This window comes from Grammomys surdaster, unplaced genomic scaffold (genome assembly GCF_004785775.1).
Source record: "Grammomys surdaster isolate TR1022 unplaced genomic scaffold, NIH_TR_1.0 190, whole genome shotgun sequence".
Lineage (NCBI taxonomy): Eukaryota > Metazoa > Chordata > Mammalia > Rodentia > Muridae > Grammomys > Grammomys surdaster.
Genome location: NW_021604635.1, coordinates 4,162,907 through 4,182,840, shown reverse-complemented (window position 1 = coordinate 4,182,840; position 19,934 = coordinate 4,162,907). Strand labels below are relative to the sequence as shown.

Below are 19,934 nucleotides of genomic sequence, written 5' to 3'. Positions count from 1 at the left end.
TTTCTTCCTTCCCTTCCTCTGTCCACCCCTTCTGGTGAGCTCCTGCCTACACTTCTTCAAATTTATAGCCTCTTTTTTTTTTCACTAATTGTTACTGCATGTATATATGCATATTCCTAAGTACAACCTTTTAGTCTGTATAATGTATGTATGTTTTCAGGGCTGACTGTTGGTACTGAACAACCAATCGGTGTGCTCTTCGCTGGGGAAGACCACCTCTCTTGCTTTCAGCTTTTCTCTGTTGCCCATAGTCCTTTGTATAGGATTGAGGTCTCACACTTCTACAGATTCTGAATTAAAGTAGATCACACAAACGGCCTCAATTTCCTCTGAAACTTCAAAAGCCGTGTCTCCAATGTCTACATTTCTTTGCAGTTTTTACCTTCTAAGCTCACTATAGCTCATTAAGTCTAAGTACTCAGTGGCTTTTCCATCCTAAAGTTCTAAATGCTTCCACCATCTTCCACAAACCCAGCATGGACAGGCCCTTCACAGCAACTCCCTGCTCTCAGGACCACTGTCTGTCCTAGTTGCAGTTTGATTTTCTGTTTCTGTGCTAAACAACTTGTGGAGACAGAGTCAGCTTCATTCCAGTGTCAGTTCATCACTGCTCGGTGAAGTCCGGGCAGGAACAGGCAGGAACCTGGAAGCGTGAACTGAAGCGGAGCCCACAGAGGAACCCTGCTTCCTGCCTTACTCCCAGATCCCTGCTTAGCTTCCAGGAGTAGCACCACCCACAGTGGGTGGTGTGATAAAAAAAAAATGTTTCTAGATCAAGGCAATTACCCAGTTAACTCTGTCTGGGCTGTGTCAAGTTGATAACTATTTTTTTTCCCATTAAGTTCTCTAATTCTTATATGAAAAAGAAAGCCCTAGTCATGCCATGCATTTATGGGACTCTGTAAGTAGTTGTGTGAATATATATATATATATATATATAAGTAGTCTTGTTATTCCTCTAGATTCCCCACCATCATGTGTCCCTATGGTCATTTCATACATCTCAGTTGTCCTTTATAAGACCTTGTCAGGACAGCTCTTCCCGTTGTCACCCTAAGAATTATCTGCTCTTGATCATGGAAAATAGCTTTCCAATATTAACTTCAGGGTCTCATTGTTATTCTTCTGTGAAGAATTCTGGGCTTTTATTGAGAATTTCTTTGTCTTATAGATTGGTTTAAGAAGGAAGGATTTAACCTGTTTCATACCAGCTCATGTACAAATGGCCTTCAATAGTTTTGTAATTCTATTAATTTTTAATTGTTATAATTATGAGCTTTATTTTTAAAAAATTATGTAATTACTGATATTTGTGAACTTCATTGGCCTTTGTGTATCAATTCTTTATCAAGAAACTTTTATTAGTCCTAATAGTTCAGATGTATTTTTCTGAGATTTTCGTCACTGTCTACAAAGTACTGTTTTCACTTCTCAAGCCCATTTTCTCTCTCAGATCCTTAAAAAAATATCATTTCTTTTTGCCTACTTGTGTGTCTGAGTAGCACATATATGCAGAAGGCCAGAAGAGGGTATCAGACCACTTGGAACTGGGCTTGTAGATGGTTTTGAGCTGTCATGTGGATGCTAGGAATAAAAGCTGAGTCTTCTGAAAGACTAGCCAGTTCTTTTAACTTCCGTGTCTCATCGCCCCCTCCTCATCTCCTATGGTCTCCAGCACCACCAAGAGTGATGCAGGACAAAGAGGTTGATAATCGGGCTTCAAACCTAACGATGTTTCCTTTCCTTGTTTCCTCCTCTTTCTCCTCCTCCTCTACCTTTTCTTCCACCTCTTCCTCCTCTTCTTTTTTTGTTTTTTGTTTTTTTGAGGTTGTTTGTGGGGTGTTTGTTTGTTTGTTTTGTTTTGTTTTCAGCCTGGGCTAGCCTTGCACTTTCTATGTAGACCAGGCAGGTCTGGAATTAAAGTAGTCTTTCTGCCCCTGTCTCCTCAATGCTGGCATTGCAGGTATAGATATATTTTAAAAATTTACCAACACTGAAGTTTACATTGATTGGATCATGGTAAATGTACTTTAATCAGGTTTAATTTTGCTAGAAGTTGATGAATATTAAATTGAGATTTACTAAATAGTCTTCTGAATTTATTGAAATTAGTCTTTCTTTTATACTCTATTAATATGGTGAGTTATGGTTTTTGAACATTGATTTATTTATTTTCCTAATAGTTTTCTTCTATCAGGGAAAAATACCCATACTTTCCTCATTAAACAAGTTGTAAGGTTTCAACTTCTCTTTGGAGAAGTTTCATTACACTGGGATCATTTATCTCGGGTTTTGTAGGTAAGACCACCCGGCCCCTCCGGATGCTGCTGCTGTGTGAGCGGGCTTTCCTTGTGACGTAGCGACCTAACCCTGCTCTGGCTTTCCTCTGCTCTGCTTTGAGTCTAAGACATTATCCATTTTACCTGAGTTTTCCATGGTTTAGCATAAAGCTGTTCATAGTATTAACATTTTTACCTGTAGACTTCTCCTTTCATTCTGCTGTACTGTGTATTTATGCTTTCCCCATAACTACTTTGATCATTGTTTGTAATTATCTGTATCATTATTGGTTTCAAACTACCAGGATTTATTTTTAACCAAATGCTTATTTTAGAAAGCTGTTTTCTGTGTTTTGATCATTTGTTTGTTTGTTTTGATTAAATACTCTGTCTTGGATCTGATAGTTTATAGTATATTTTATATAAAAATAATTTCTTATTTAACTCTCTAAAAACTCAAAAAGCATTTAAGTGTCAGGTCTGTTTAAATGTCTAAGCAAAAACTATTTTTCCAGTTAGCTATAATAGTTCCAATTAGCTGCTGATTTTGTGTGTGTAGTCAGTCCCCTCCCCCTTTAATATGTGCTTTTCATCCTCACTCTTCACCTTACTAGATTCTAATATGGGGTTCATTTCGTCTGTGTTTATAAAATTATTGATTCTCTCTGGGCTTTAGACCCTCTATTAGATAGAAACTATTTTTAGATAACAAATGGGAAGCTTTTGAAAAATACAGTTAATGTAAAAAGGAACTTACTTGTTTTTGAACCACAAAGAATAAAAAACTTTATTGTTCAAGACCTGAGAGTGGTCATACCTGCCTATATTCCCAGACTTAGAAATGGAAGCAGACTTATCAAAAGTTAAGATCATACCAAGATAGGGGCCAGATAGGACTGCAAGAGATCTTATCAAAAAACACAACATGAACAGAAACACAAACACATTGTATGTCTCAGTACTGATTTTTATCAGAATACTATAACTATATGGGTATAATAAAAATGCAGAAGTGTTTATAAGTATTTGGTGATCTATAAATTCATATTGTTTTGCCTTTTGTTTGTTTCTCTTGTTGTGAGGTCTTCCTTTGTAGGTCTAGCTAGAATGGAACTCACTGAGTAGACCAGGCTGGTCCTGAACTCAGGGAGATCTGCTTGCATATATATATATATATATATGCATGCCTCCCTCCCCTGGGATTAAAGATATGTGTTACAATGTCCAGCTTGCTTGTCTATTTTTACTTTTTAAAATTCATGTGATTGATGATGATATTCTTTGGGCTTTTTTATTGCATTTTTGTTTAGTATATTTCAGTAATATTTTAAAGTTTTAAGGTGGATTTACATTGCAATATTCTATAATTTATATAAATTCTATCTTATGTAAGCTGCTAGGTTTTCGAGCTGTGGCATTGCCTTAATGCTCTTGTCTTCTTTGTCATCTTAAGGTAATACTAAACATAAAGTAGAAGAAGCACTTATTAATGAAGAAGCAATTTTGAACCTCATAGAAAATAGTCAGACTTTTCAGCCTTTGACTCAAAGACTGAGTGAGACACCAGTTTTCAGTAAGTAACAACACTACCTTAAATGTGTCGTGTTTTAAAAGTAAGTTTTTGGGTTTTTGTGGTTTTTTAACCTTTGATTTGAAGAAGTGAACATTTCACATTTAGTAAATGCTGAGTATAAAAATTGTGTATCACATTAGATCAAGTAATTGTATGTTTTCTTGTTTTTCCTTAAAAAATAAATAAACAGCTGTGAAAGAAAAAATTTTTTCTTGAACTATATTGGGTGAAAGCATGTTGCTTTAGGGGTAAAAGAAATTTCTTTTCTTTTTCTATTTTCTATATGTGTAGTATGCATGCAATTGTACATGCTTTAACATGTGTAAAGATAAGCAGGGATGTGTGTACATGCATCTGAAGGCCCCAGAACAATGTCAGAAACAGCCTTAATCCTTCTTCAACCTTACTCACTGAGATAAGAGCCCGTCAAGCCCACAGCTCACTGAAAGGGCTTGTCAGTAGCCAGCCTGGTTTGGAATCCCCTTCTCCACCTCCAGAGCAAGAACTACAGGTGGGCTGCTCTGCCCTCCTGTATTCATAAGGGTTCTCGAGGATCTGAACTCTGGTCTTTACACTTGCAGACTTACTGAGCCAGCTCCCCAGCAACCAGACACCCTCATTTTAAAATAGTATCCAAACGGAGCATAATAATGAAGTTGTGGGTGCTCTGCTGTAATATGAGGAAGGTGACCGAGTTCTGAAGAAGCACAGAGCATGACCGTGTTTTCTGAGTGTTGTTTTACCCCCTTCATGCACTTCAGCCATAAACCATTTATGTGTCATGCTTCTCAGTTTGCTTGGTATCATCAGTGATACGCTGTTGCTTCTTTTCTCCTTTTAAGTTTTTATATAATATATTTGAATTCTTTACATATTCTTGGTATCAATCCCATTATATAAATAACTTAATTGAAAAGGAATTTTCAGAAAAGCTAATGTGGAAAAGAAATGGAGATTCCCAGCATCAACCTTAGACCTCTGCGTGCACATGCATAGACACCTGCACACACGTGTGCACCCATACCATACAGAAACACATAAGAGAGAAAAAATGTATGTATGTAGTGAAAGCAGGTGTGCCAGTTGATTTGGGGGGTCACTGAGAGGAAGGTAAAAAAGGAGGAAACGGTAATGAAACATAATGAAGTGGTATGGATCTATTGAAATGACTGAATGAAGCCATCCGTTCATACGCTGACGCACATAGTAGAAGTAAAAAGTATAAAACCATCAAAAATCTTTGAGTTTTCTTGCCTATGCATGTGGTAGTGGAATTAATGTGTAATGTAGTGTGGATATAGGGGAACAGTAAACTCAGTTTCTCCTATATTCCTTACCACAACAGTCAACACAGAACATGTCTGTGACTGGATGTCTAGGCATTTTCCACATGCCAAGCAAGCAGTCAGTTTTGGAATGGATATCTCCTTGATATTCTCTAATTCAACTCAATTGTAACCCTCACCAACCTGGAGACTATATCAGATTCCACAGGTGAGGGTTCTCATACCCTCGGGCTCAATAAATGTGCTTGAGCAGATCACTGAACTAGGACAAGCAGACTTATTACTGAATTAGTTAAAGGCTATTACAAAGGTTACCAATAACAGCCAGAATCAATGAGTAAGGCAAGGAAGAAGATGCACAGAGCTCCCGTGTCGTGTTTGTCTGTGCTAGCCTCCAGGAACATACCTGTGTGTGTGTGTGTGTGTGTGTGTGTGTGTGTGTGTGTGTGTGTGATGTTTATTTAAACTTTCTGAAATGTATATATTGTACAATGAATATATCCTCCTCCTCATTCTTGGTAATTCCTTTTTCTCACCTCACCCTCCCTCCTGTAAGTCCTCCCTCAGTCCATTTAGACCAGCAGTTCTCAACCTGTGGGTCATGACCCCTTTGAGGTTGAATGACCCTCTTACAGGAGTCACAGCATGAGGAACTGTATAAAAGGGTTGCAGTGTTAGGAAGGTTGAGAGCCACTGGTTTATAACAGTTTCACTTCTGGTTTCAAATACTGTCTGTGTGTGTGTGTGTGTGTGTGTGTGTGTGTGTGTGTATGTGTGTGAGAGAGAGAGAGACAGAGAGACACACACACAGAGAGACAGACAGAGAGAGAGAGAGAGACAGAGAGAGAGAGAGAGACGGGGTGGGGGGGAAGATCGTAGATTTTATGTACCTGTATAAATCTAGGAACCACAAATGAAGGCGAATGTGCAGTATTTTGGGTTTGTGAAGTTTCATTATGTAGGCATGACTGGTTGACCAGTGTAATTAAGTCAGCCGTCAGTTACTCTGACTACCCTGAAGGTTGGGGGATGGGACTGAGAATCAACTCTAATCTTGCCTTTCTCTTTCTGGTTGTCAACACCCATCCTGTCCATTTACAGGGATTTTAGATGTATGTCAGAAATTGAGGACATCTTACAACCTGAGCAGTAGTAAATTAAGATTCCAGTTTCATCACAGCCTTGTCAATACTTGATACTATGTGACTTTGTAACTTTAAGGATCTTAGCATATATAGTATGGTTTCAGAAAAATCGAACTAGTAACTATTTTTAAAAGCAGTTTTATTTATCTCAACTAGATTTTGTTTGACTATCCTGTGAGTATAGTTGAAGTAAAAGTTAAAATGTTTACATGTATCTTTCTTATACTTAATTAGTTATCATTGCTTTGAATATATTTCATTTTGAACACTCACGGCCATATTTTCTTTGGTGCTCTTCATACCTAAGTAAGCCTGGAAAATCCTTAAAAGCACCAATCCCTGAGTCCTACCTCAGACGGTCTCATAATAGATGAGAGATGGAATCTGAAAATCTTCTTTTAAATAGTCACTAAGTTCCTGTCATTCAGTGGAAGGCACTGATTTTGATAAGAGAGCTACAGTGTTAACGCCTGAGCCTTCACACCAGTTATATTCTTTTAGTATGTGTCAGCATCCATTACACTGTTTTGGGATTAGTCTCAATTGTTAGAGCATTTAGAAACCTTATGCTATTTTTGGTGATTGATTTGCTTGTTTTATAGTGGACAGTAGTCCTGATGAGTCGCTGGTCCATCTTCTTGCTGGTTTGGAAAGTGATGGATATCAAGGAGAAAAGAATAGGATGCCATTACCATGTCACTCCTTTGGAGAATCTCAAAACCCCCAAAATAGTGACGATGAAGAGAACGCACCACAGATTGAGAAGGAGGAGATGGAGCTTAGTGTGGTGATGTCCCAGAGATGGGACAGTGATATTGAAGAACATTGTGCCAAAAAGAGGTGATTTCTCTTAAAAGTTATTTCAGTTACTCTAACACATACCTTTTCTCATTGCTGCACTTCATTTAAAAGTTACTGTTATTATTCATACTTTAAAATGCCCCATGAACTAAATTGACTTTCAAAATCCCCTTTAAATAATGACTTTTTTCATGTAGCATGTATTTAATATTCCAAGAAATACCATGTTCTTCTACATTTAAAAAACTAACCTAGCAGCCTGGCGGTGGTGGTGCACGCCTTTAATCCCAGCACTTGGGAGGCAGAGGCAGGCGGATTTCTGAGTTCGAGGCCAGCCTGGTCTACAGAGTGAGTTCCAGGACAGCCAGGACTATACAGAGAAACACTGTCTCGAGAAAAAAAAAAAAAACTAACCTAGCAACCATGTGTTTTACATACAGTACTGACGTGTGTAAGGACAAATGGGTAAAACTGAAGTTCCTCTTTACCACAGAACTCGGAAAGTGTAATTGCCCCCGAGAGTAACTGTTAACGGCGCCAAGTAGCCCTGTGCAGAGTCCGCTTAAAAATAAGTGACTCTTACATCTGATTAGCTTGAGTTAATTACACAGTAAACGGAAGCAAATAGCTGGCTGGGTGACAGATGCCTGTAACATCAGCCAAGGCTACAAAGTGAGAACCAACCTATCTCAGAATCAAGTCTCTGAAGCAAGCACTGTCGTTCTGGTTTAAGATCAGTCAGTAAGAACCAGGTGTGATGGTGCACACCTTTTATCCCTGCACTCATGTGGCAAAGGGAAATGGGTCTCTGTGAGTAAGAGGCTAGCCTGGTCTACACAGTAAGTTCCAGGCCAGATAGGGCTACAGAATAAGACCCTGTGTCTCAAAAAAAAAGAAGGGAGCTGATGCATTAGCCAGGGTTCTCTAAGGGAGTAGAAATGATAGCAGGAGTGCATGTTTATGTTTATAATGAGTACATATGATGTATAATATGTATTAAGGGGAACCCATTGGATTGGCTTACAGGATTTAAGACAACAAAGGCTGCCGTACAGTGGAGAAGCCAAGAATCTGGTAGTCACTCAGTCTATGAGGCTGGTGTCTCAGCAGCCCCATTCTGTGGTTGAATGCCAGGAGACTTCCTGGACACTCTACATTGGAATTCCAAAGACGTCATTTCTAGTATTGGTGAAGGAATGCCACAGCAATGGGATGGATGGACATGCCAGAAACAGTGAGGGCAAGCAGGCCAAAAGCAAGTTCTCTTCCATATCTGGGCTGCCACCAGAGGGTGCTGCCCACATTTAAGGTGGGACTTCCTGCTTCAAATAATCTGATCAGGAAATCCTTCATAGGATTTCCTAGAGTTTCAGTGGATTCCCAGTCAGGTTGGCAACCAAGATTAGCCATTGTGAGTGGCATTATGGTTAGCTGAGCAGCCTCTGTGAGTTTGAGTCTGCCTCCGAAACTCATTCCTAACCATATTAGAGAGCTTGAATAATAGAAGCACAGAAAGAAATTTGTTAAATGTATATTAAATGTTGTTCTGCCATGTGTATCACTGTTTAAGAAGACAGAAAATAAAGGGAAAGAAAAGGAAAACTTGCCGGGCAATGGTGGTGCACACCTTTAATCCCAGCACTTGGGAGGCAGAGGCAGGCGGATTTCTAAGTTCGAGGCCAGCCTGGTCTACAGAGTGAGTTCCAGGACAGCCAGGACTACACAGAGAAACCCTGTCTCCAAAAACCAAAAAAAAAGAAAAAAAAAGAAAAAAAAAGGAAAAGAAAAAGAAAAGGAAAACTAGAAAGATCAGTGGATACTGTCATTTAAAGAACATTTGGATAGAGACTGGTCTAATTAGGTAACTAAGGGAGAAATGACCAACATTTTTATATTGAAGATTAACATGTGAAAAATGGCACATATCCATTTCTTATGTGACAGAGGATAAAGCATGAATACAGCATTGAAATTGAAAATATTCATGTGATTGTGATATCAAAAAGCAGTTAGCTTAAGAGAGTCGGTAATAGGGTTATCCTGTGAGACAGCAAGCTCCTGATACAGAGAATATGAAAACAAAGATTATATCTTTTATTAAAAATAAGATTTTTACATCAGATAGAAAATGTTATTAAACTCATTAGATGATGTTTGATGTAACATTTCTTCCAGCACATAACAGTGATTTTTATGACAAATTGTAATTGTAAAAAGGGGAAACTATTCTGTGTATAATACAGAGATATTTTCAAGCCACTGGTGCCAGAAGGAACCTGTTAGGTATAGAAAGAAAGACTTTGAGCATCTAGATAAGAGTGAAAGTATCAGACTAGCATAAATATGGGGCAGGACGTAGAGAGTCTAAGCCGCAGTTCATCTGAAACTAAAGTAACCTTGAGCTCCGTTTCCATAGTGTCCTCCAGCCCTTAGTAGATCATTGCTACTTTCTCTTGAGAACTCTCTGGAGATTTGAATGCCCCATCTCACCTTTCTTGATTTTCCTTTCATAGTTTAAACACCTTAAAATATATCAGGATGTCACATTTTTAGAAGTCACCTAATCCTCCTTTGTGCATATCCTATCCACAGATAGGTTAAGGAGAGAGCATGAGCAAGTACATGCCTAGACAGGATAACAATCCAAGATGCTGTGGCTAGAAGCTAAGAATTGCATGCTGGACAGTGGCCGCTCAGGCTGTTAGTCCTGACACTCGGGAGACACAGGGACACAGACCTCTATGAGTATGAGGCCAGCTTGGTCTGCAGAGTGAGTTCCCAGAGAGCCAGGGAAACGCTGTCTTGGCTGGAAGGAAGGAAGGAAGGAAGGAAGGAAGGAAGGAAGGAAAGGAAGGAAGAAATTATGATATCTTCTGTGTCACATGAATGAGATTATAAATCCCGTTTATAGTAACTTTTTGCAGGTCCTGTAGCAGTGCATGTTAATAAAGCAAAATAAACCTGGTTTTTTTTTTAAAAATGCTACTTTTATATCTTTATATTTTTACTGTGATAATCAAGTCAGAAAATTTGCATCTAAGATGCACCTTTTTCTCTTAAGATCTTATTTACTTTTGTGTCTATGAGTGTTTGCCTGCACGGTATAAGTCCATCACATGCCTACAGAAACAGGGTATAAAATGTCCTAAGACTGGAGGTACAGACAGTTGTGAGCCACCATGTGGGTGCTGGGACTGGACCTAGAGCCCAGTGTGTGTAACTGCTAGATCATCTCTCCAGCCCCAGATGCGCTGTTTTCTAATGACCACACTCACCAATGAGTTGTGATGTTCTCTAGGTCACTGTGCAGAAATGTCCACAGAAGTTCTACTGAAGAAGATGACTCGTCCTCAGAGGAGGAAATGGAGTGGACTGATAATAGTTTGCTTTTTGCCAATCTCTCTATACCTCAGTTAGATGGAACTGCAGATGAAAATAGTGGTAAGAAAACAAACCTATCATATTTGATTATTTAGTGGCTCAAAATGTATTTTATTTGTGACATAGTTGTATTGTCTTTAAGCAATTATAATTTGTCTTTAAGTGACTACAATTTAAATGACTGTCGTAGTGTTTTTCTATAAGTGACTATAGCTGTGTGATTGCTTATGCTAAAGAGGGTAGGGTATTTGTGAGTTGCTTGTTTGAAACTCTGTAAACTTTATTCACTTTATTGTATCATTGAAGTAGCACAAGAAACTAAGAAACATGCTAACATGAGGAAGCATATTATTTTATGAAAAAAAGTTTAAATATGGTAGTATTTTCCCACATTCCTTAAAGCTACTATAACATTTTTCTGATCCAGAGAATATATGTTTAAAATAATGACTACTATAGTCTCTTGATTGTTTAGATTGTATAATTTCTTTTTGCCGGTCACTGTTTTAGACATACAAACTTAATATAAATTCTTCCTTAAGAAATTAATACTGTGAATGAGTACATTCTTTTTTTTCTCTGATTTTAGACAATCCATTAAACAATGAAAATTCTAGAACCCACTCTTCTGTGATTGCAACAAGCAAGCTATCAGTAAGACCCTCCATCTTTCACAAAGATGCTGCTACATTAGAACCTCCATCTTCTGCTAAGATTACCTTTCAGTGTAAACACACAAGTGCCCTTTCTTCCCATGTTTTAAACAAAGATGATTTAACTGAAGACCTTTCACAACCAAACAGTACAGAAAAAGGTCGAGATAATTCAGTCACTTTTACAAAAGAAAGTCCTTACTCCATGAAATATTCCAGCTCTTTAAGTAGTACTGTTCACTCAGATAGTTCTCATAAGGAGATTTGTAAGAAAGACAAATCTTTGCCGGTATCTTCCTGTGAAAGTAGTGTTTTTGATTATGAAGAAGATATTCCATCTGTTACAAGACAGATACCAAGTAGAAAGTACTCGAACATGAGGAAGATTGAAAAGGATGCCTCTTTCATACATGTGAACTGTCACACTAGTGAGAATACATTGGGAAAAAACTCTTTCAACTTTGCTGACTTAAATCACTCAAAAAATAAATTGTCCTCTGAAGGAAATGAAAAGGGAAACAGCACATCTATCAACAGTGTATTTCCTTCTTCGCTAACAGAAAGCTGCGACTTGTCATCTTCAGGGGAGAACAGAAGTATGACTCATTCTCTTGATAGCATCACTGATGAGAGTGGACTAAACAAACTTAAAATCAGATATGAAGAATTCCAAGAGCATAAAATGGAAAAGCCAAGTCTCAGCCAGCAAGCAGCACATTATATGTTTTTCCCCAGTGTTGTTCTTTCTAATTGTCTCACTAGGCCACAGAAACTCTCTCCTGTCACATACAAACTACAACCTGCCAATAAACCTTCCCGGTTAAAATTGAATAAAAAGAAGTTAATAGGCCTTCAAGAAACTTCTACCAAAAGCAGTGAAACTGGAGCCACAAAAGACAGTTATACGCATAATAATCCGTACAGCGGTACTTCCGAGAAGGACAATGGATTGAGTAGTGACTTGATTAAAGCTACTCATGGGACATTTGAAAACAAAACACCTACAGAACATTGTATAGACTGTCATTTTGGAGATGGATCTCTAGAAGCCGAACAGTCTTTTGGACTATATGGAAATAAATATACTCTTAGAGCCAAACGCAAGGTGAATTATGAAACAGAAGATAGTGAGTCAAGTTTTGTAACACAAAACTCAAAACTTAGCCTACCTCATCCCATGGAAATTGGTGAAAATTTAGATGGAACTCTCAAATCCCGAAAACGAAGAAAAATGTCTAAAAAGCTGCCCCCTGTCATTATAAAGTATATTATTATTAATAGATTTAGAGGGAGAAAAAATATGCTTGTGAAGCTAGGTAAAATAGATTCTAAAGAAAAACAAGTAATATTAACTGAGGAAAAAATGGAACTTTATAAGAAGCTTGCACCTTTGAAGGATTTCTGGCCAAAAGTTCCTGACTCCCCTGCAACCAAATATCCCATTTATCCACTAACACCAAAGAAGAGTCACAGAAGGAAGTCAAAACATAAATCTGCCAAGAAAAAACCTGGGAAGCAACACAGAACAAATAGTGAGAATATAAAAAGAACTTTATCTTTCAGAAAGAAACGGACACATGCTATTCTTTCTCCTCCCTCCCCATCCTACATTGCTGAAACTGAGGACTGTGACTTGAGTTACAGTGATGTTATGTCGAAGCTAGGCTTTCTTTCTGAGAGAAGCACAAGCCCTATCAATTCCTCTCCACCTCGCTGCTGGTCTCCCACAGACCCGAGAGCTGAAGAAATTATGGCTGCTGCAGAAAAGGAATCAATGCTCTTTAAGGGTCCTAGTGTATATAACACTAAGTCTGTTAGTCCTCGAGTGGGAAAACCTAGTCGAGCAAGAGCACAGGTTAAGAAGTCAAAAGCAAGACTTGCTAACTCCTCTGTAGTTACTAACAAAAGAAACAAACGGAATCAGACAACTAAACTAGTGGACGATGGAAAGAAGAAACCAAGAGCAAAGCAGAAACAGAGAGCCAACGAGAAAGGTCTGTCAAGGAAGCATGTAATAGCGATGGACGAAAAGGTGAGACCACATCCTGAGGCGGAGCTCACACCGAACCACCGGAGCGTGTCTGAGCTCACGGGTGGTGCTGGCGCTCAAGCACTTTCTAAACAGAAAGAGACGTCCCCGACAGGCCCTGCCGCGGATCATCCACTTCCTCCTTCCCAACCCACTGGAATGAATGCACAACAGCGGCTGTCTAGCTGCTTTTCCTCTTTCTTAGAAAGCAAGAAGTCTGTAGATTTGCGAACATTCCCCAGTTCAAGAGATGATTCACATTCTTCTGTTTATAGTTCTATAGGACCTGGAATCTCAAAAATTAATATTCAGAGATCTCAAAGTGCTATGTTTACTCGAAAAGAAACAACCTTGATTCAAAAAAGTATATTTGACCTTTCTAACCATTTGTCTCAGGTAGCGCAGAGTACACAAGTATGTTCAGGTATAATATCTCCAAAGACAGAGGAGAGCTCAAATGCACAAAAAAACTGTGTGTCATCTGTGGGGAAGTTAAGTGAGTACCGCAGTTCCCTAGAATCAAAGCCAGAACAAGCCTGTGCCCCGAATTTTTTGCACTGCAAAGACAGTCAGCAACAGACTGTGAGTGTGTCAGAACAGTCAAAACACAGTGAAACTTGTTCTCCAGGAAATGCAGCTTCTGAGGAGAGCCAGACACCTAATTGTTTTGTAACTTCTTTGAGAAGTCCCATCAAACAAATAGCCTGGGAGCAGAAACAGAGGGGCTTTATTTTAGATATGTCAAATTTTAAGCCTGAAAAGGTAAAACAAAGCTCATTGTCAGAAGCAATTTCACAAACCAAAGCACTGTCTCAATGTAAAAATCAAAATGTGTCAACACCTTCAGTATTTGGTGAAGGACAATCTGGGCTAGCTGTTCTGAAAGAATTGTTACAAAAAAGACAACAGAAAGCACAAAGTACAAATGTCCTGCAAGACTCAACGTCTACTCATCAGCCTGATAAGAATATTTCTGTTTCTAATGAGCATAAGAAAGCAAATAAACGAACACGACCAGTGACTTCTCCAAGAAAGCCTCGAACTCCCAGAAGAACGAAACCTAAGGAACAAACCCCCAGACGTCTGAAAGTAGACCCTCTAAACCTACAGACCTCTGGCCACTTGGATAATTCCCTATCAGATGACAGTCCCATCCTTTTCTCAGATCCAGGTTTTGAAAGTTGTTACTCACTTGAAGATAGCCTGTCTCCTGAACACAATTATAATTTTGATATTAACACAATTGGTCAGACTGGATTTTGTAGCTTTTATTCTGGCAGTCAGTTTGTTCCAGCTGATCAGAATTTGCCACAGAAGTTTCTAAGTGATGCTGTTCAGGATCTTTTCCCAGGACAAGCTGTAGAAAAGAATGAGCTTCTAAGTCATGACAAGCAGAGTTGTAGTGAGGAGAAGCATCATGTGCCTGACTCAAGCCCATGGATTAGAGCCAGTACTTTAAACCCAGAGCTTTTTGAGAAAGTGGCTCTAGATAACAATGAGATTCATCGGCATAGCCAGTGGAAAAATAACTTTCATCCTCTGACATCTCATTCTAACTCAATAATGGAGTCTTTCTGTGTCCAGCAAGCAGAGAACTGTCTAACTGAAAAATCAAGACTGAATCGGAGTTCAGTGAGTAAGGAAGTGTTTCTCAGTCTCCCACAGGCAAGCAGTTCAGACTGGCTTCAAGGTCATAACCGAAAAGAAACAGAACAGTCTCTCGACTCTGCTAATACCTCTTTTACGACCATACTTTCCTCCCCTGACGGGGAGCTTGTAGACGCAGCTTCTGAAGATTTAGAATTGTATGTTTCAAGAAACAATGATGTGTTGACACCAACTCCTGATAGTTCACCAAGGTCTACCAGTTCTCCCTTACAATCTAAAAATGGCAGTTTTACTCCTCGAACTGCTCACATTCTGAAACCACTTATGTCCCCACCAAGTAGGGAAGAAATTGTGGCAACTTTGCTAGATCATGATCTTTCAGAAGCTATATATCAGGAACCATTTTGCAGCAATCCTTCGGATGTGCCAGAAAAGCCCAGGTAATCAGAATTAACCCTCTCCCCCTTGGGTCACTTTGAATAATTTTTATTTCTATAACATTTCATAACTGATTGCTCATTTTCTAGCTGTGATACTGCATTTTTAAGAACAATGAAGAAAATTATTTGTAATTATAGACTGATTACGCACATTCACAAACTAGAGAACTGCAGCTAGAGAAATTAAGTTGATGACTCTTAGACTTGAATTTATTTAACTTCGTGTCGCCATTGATGGTTAGAGGACCAAAGGGTCACTTTGACATGTTTCAGAATTTAAAAGGATGTTAAAATACCTCCATGTATTGCAGGAGGAGGTGGGAGGGAGGGAGGGAGGGAGGGACAGGATGAGAGACTATGTATGTATATGAAAATCTGAGGTTGAGAACCTAACGCAGGGCTTCACGTCATAGGCAGACACTGCCCTACTCTGACCATTTTTGAAATGTAAGTTTTACTCATTAAGATTTAATACATTTTTTATATACTCTGTGTGTGTGTGTGTGTGTGTGTGTGTGTGTGTGTGTGTGTGTGTGTGTGTAAGCATGTGCATTTCACAAGTATGGAGGTCAGAGGACAACTTGTGGAAATCAAGTCCCACCTTTCACCATGTGGGTCTTGGGGAATCAAACTCAGGTCATCTGCCTTGGCAACAGGGACCTTTGTCTTTAGAACCATCTCACTAAACTAAAATTAAGCTTTTGGAATTTTTAAAAAATTGTTTCTTTAAGGTTTTTGTTTGCTTTCTGTCACTATTTCTGTCAATATTTCTGTGAGAAATATTGGATACAACCCAGTTTATAAAGAGAAGAGGTCTGACTAGACTCACAGTTTCAGGGGTTCCAATCCATGATGAGCTTACCACTTGGGTCTATGGTAAGAGCACATCATCATAGGCATGGATTGGCAGAGAACCAAGAAGAAGAGACCAGTACCCATACTCTAAAGACCTCTCACTAAATCCCATCTTACAGTTTCTGTAATCCTAAACTAGGGACCAGGCCTCTAGAGCATGGTCTATCTTGCTCTGCCAATTCCAAAGTTCCTATGTTTCTAGCAAACTCAGGTCCCTGACAGAGTAGAGTTATGGCAGTTCACCTCACTCTGTAGATAGGGGTTTTGTTTGATACAGGACATCAAACCCAAGGCCTTATGGTGTACCATCAGCAAATACATGCTTTTCTTAGTTTTGAGGGAATTCAAATACAAAGCCTTGTTTGAATTGATTGGCTTTGCTAAACTACAGTAGGCACTGGGAGATACAAAGCGAGGCTGTAGAGAAGTAAATGATAACTTCTTTTATTGCTTTAGATAAAGGCCCTGCTGCATAAGTGTGAGCACCTGAGTTTGCACCCTTGTCCGTAACCCCCGCACGGGGGTGTGTGTGGGTGGGGGACAAACACGCAGAGCTCAGTAGCTCAGTGGCCATCCAGCTAATCAAATTGATGAGCTTATGTTTAGTTTGAGTTGCTATCTCAAAAAATAAGCTGGAGAGCACCTGAGGAAGGATGTCACCCTCTGGCCTCCACAGATGTTAACTCACCCTTATAAGAACGTGTATACACACACACACACACACACACACACACACACACACACACAGATTAATAACCGTGGTAAGGATTCTGATGAGTTAGTGTCATGGGACACTAAAATAAAAAAAAATTAAAATAAGACCTTCTTTCTTTTGAAATAGTACTGCCTTCCAAAAGAAATAATTGTGTAGTTAAAGAGCTATGCAGAAAAGCATATTGAAGCTGCAGGTGGGGTATTTTGTCTGCAGTTGGGGTGAATGGGGAAAGAAAGAAAGAAATTGTCTTATTTGAAACACTGAAGGGGGCGCCCTCAATCTGTCACTTAGGAACTTATTTTCAGTAATTGTTTATTGAGACAAAAGCACTTATTCTAAAAATGTATTTATAGGGAAATTGGTGGGCGGCTCCTAATGGTGGAAACTCGACTTCCAAATGACCTGATTGAATTTGAAGGAGACTTTTCCTTGGAAGGACTTCGCCTGTGGAAAACAGCATTCTCAGCAATGACGCAGAATCCCAGACCAGGGTCCCCACTTCGTAATGGCCAAGCAGCTGTCAATAAAGAGTCAAGTAATAGCCATAAGACGGTAGAAGATAAGAAAATTGTAATTATGCCTTGCAAGTACGCTCCAAGTCGGCAACTGGTTCAAGCATGGCTTCAAGCCAAAGAAGAATATGAACGTTCAAAGAAGCTCCCTAAAACTGAGTTAGCCCCAGTGGTAAAATCTGCTGAAAATGTCAGCCCTTTAGTCAATCCAGGTGACACACGTGCAGTGTCTCCTCAAGTGGATCAGTGCCCACATACACTTTCTGCTGCAGCACATACCAAGGAAGAAGTTAGTAAGTCTCAGATCGCTTTGCAAACATCAACTACAAGATGCGGCCAGACCGTAAGTGCCAGTCAGACACTGCTCCCAGCTGTCTCTGCAACTCTTCCTGAGGAGGATGAAGACAATGACGATAACTGTTATGTTAGTTACAGCTCCCCTGATTCTCCAGGTATTCCACCTTGGCAACAAGCAGCATCCCCAGACTTCAGAGCATTAAACGGGGATGACAGCCATTCGTCCCCCGTAGAGGAGCTTTGTTCCCTAGCTGTTGAGAACTTCTTAAAGCCAATAAAAGATGGCATCCAAAGAAGCCCCTGCTGTGAATCTCGGGAGCCTCAAGTGATCTCTCCAATCCATGCTAGGACAAGAACTGGGAAATGTGATCCACTTTGCCTTCATAGCACACCAGTTATGCAGAGAAAGTTCCTGGAAAAGCTTCCTGAAGCAACTGGCCTTAGCCCGTTATCTGTAGGTAAGTGTAGAAATCGTAGAAAGGCAACATCTTCAGAGGCAGAGATGAAGCTTTTGACTGTATGGTAAATGTCCTTGTACGTGAAGCTGTAGCTCAGGAAAGGAAGGATTGGGATGAATGCATCATGCTTTAGAAAGTCGTAACATGGAAACGCTCTCATCTTTCTCCTGCAAGCGCCATTGTATCTGTCCACCTCCTGGGCAAAGCACAGGAGCCTCTCGGAGCCTGATTCTCCCTGTTGGCCTTTTCACACACACTCAAATCTCCACCTTTTTGTTCTTGTTTTTCCCAGTTCTGAGTCTCAAAAACCCAGGGCCCATACATGCACTTGACTGTTGAGGTATATCCCAGCCTCTTTCCTGCCAATTACTATAGAAACAACCAGAAATTTCTTTCCCTCAACCTTATATCTAAAGCCAAACTTCCTTCTCAAAGCCAACTTTCTTTTTAAAACATTCTCTTAAAAACAGCTCTGCTCATTTATTTTGTATTTATTTATCAGCCTCCTCATCTGAATTCTGCCTGTGGTTCTACTTTTAATGAAGTTTCTCAAAACATCTACTCATAACTAAATTCAGTGGATGCGTTTTAATCATGGCTTCTAAGCAGTCATTGGCCTGTGGACCACAGCTTAGTTTTTGGAGTTTCTCCTGTCTTTATTTGTATTTTTTTCTACTTGATTTTCTTTTAAATATGTCTTACTGTTCTTAGCTGTCATCTAAGTGTTGCAGTTTATTATTAAGTCTTAAGCTTTTCTCCTAAATGATCAAATTCCTGTTCATAGGGTTAATTCTGGTAATTTGCACATTTGTATTTCCAGCTGGGAATTTAGGCAGTAGAACACTAACCGAATGGCATTACTGCTTGACCATTCAAAGGACCACAAGATTAGCCCTTAAATCATGATGTCAATGCCTACATTCACTACCACCTTACCAACACACTCAGGCTCATGTGCCTCATGAGTATTCACAAGTTCAGCTGTTTTTTCAGTTCCCCCACCCTCTGTTTCTCACTCTGTTTCTGTCTCTCTCCTCCCCGCTCTTTCTCCTTCCCTCCCCTCAGTGAATAATAATTCAGCCACACAATATCTATGTAGCATCACCTGACTGACTGCCTTGGTCAGCACCTTGGTTTTCAGCCCATTACCAGGTCCTTTCATTTTATTTCTGTCACCACAGCCTTGTGCTGGCTCATTATCATCTCTTGCCTAAGAGCCTACCAGCCTTCTTAGACACTCACTGCATGGCAATCAGGAGAAATCATTTATGTAAACCTACTATGCATATTTCAGTTCAAAAACACCAAGTTTTAATTAGATATAAATTACCAATGTGTATGACAGAATTCACAAATGATATTTGTTTGAAAAAACAAAATTGTTTTAATAAACAGAAGCAGATGTACAAGTTAAAAATGAAATCTCTTTCTGCAGAGCCAAAAACCCAGAAGTTGTATAAGAGAGGAAGTGACGCTGAAGGTCTGAGGAGAGTTCTCCTGACAGCGCAAGTAGAGGTAACTGCACCAGACACAGAGCTCAGCGCAAGGCCAAGTCTGCGTTGGAGAGCACACTGTGTCCTAACCTAATTTTTACATTATTTTTACATCATTATTTACATATTGTTGAGAAAATAAGAAATAACATTTTTCTTTAGCTTTTTTTATTGTTGAGATATAAAAGAGTCTTATGTGTAAATACAAATATTACAGAGAAAGTGACTATGACAGCCAGAATGTAGATTATGATGGTATATACACATTAACTGGTAACTGGCAGCATCAAACAGTCCAGTCACAGCGGAGCTTAAGGAAGACGGTATTTGCTTCCTTGGTTGCTTGGTTTATTTGGTTTGGTTTGGTTTGGTTTGGTTTGGTTTGGTTTGGTTTGGTTTGGTTTGGTTT

At 39.4% G+C, this 19,934-nt stretch overlaps 1 protein-coding gene across 1 annotated transcript in view; it reads left to right on the top strand.

Annotated features, from left to right (window-relative positions):
- Rev3l (REV3 like, DNA directed polymerase zeta catalytic subunit) overlaps window positions 1-19,934 on the top strand; it is a 148,728-nt gene that overhangs the window by 79,648 nt on the left and 49,146 nt on the right. Inside the window, exons 10-15 of the mRNA XM_028768990.1 lie at window positions 3,733-3,852; window positions 6,886-7,123; window positions 10,383-10,525; window positions 11,055-15,195; window positions 17,119-18,032; window positions 19,468-19,547. Coding sequence (XP_028624823.1) covers window positions 3,733-3,852; window positions 6,886-7,123; window positions 10,383-10,525; window positions 11,055-15,195; window positions 17,119-18,032; window positions 19,468-19,547 — 5,636 coding nt within the window. The remainder of the gene's footprint in view (window positions 1-3,732; window positions 3,853-6,885; window positions 7,124-10,382; window positions 10,526-11,054; window positions 15,196-17,118; window positions 18,033-19,467; window positions 19,548-19,934) is intronic.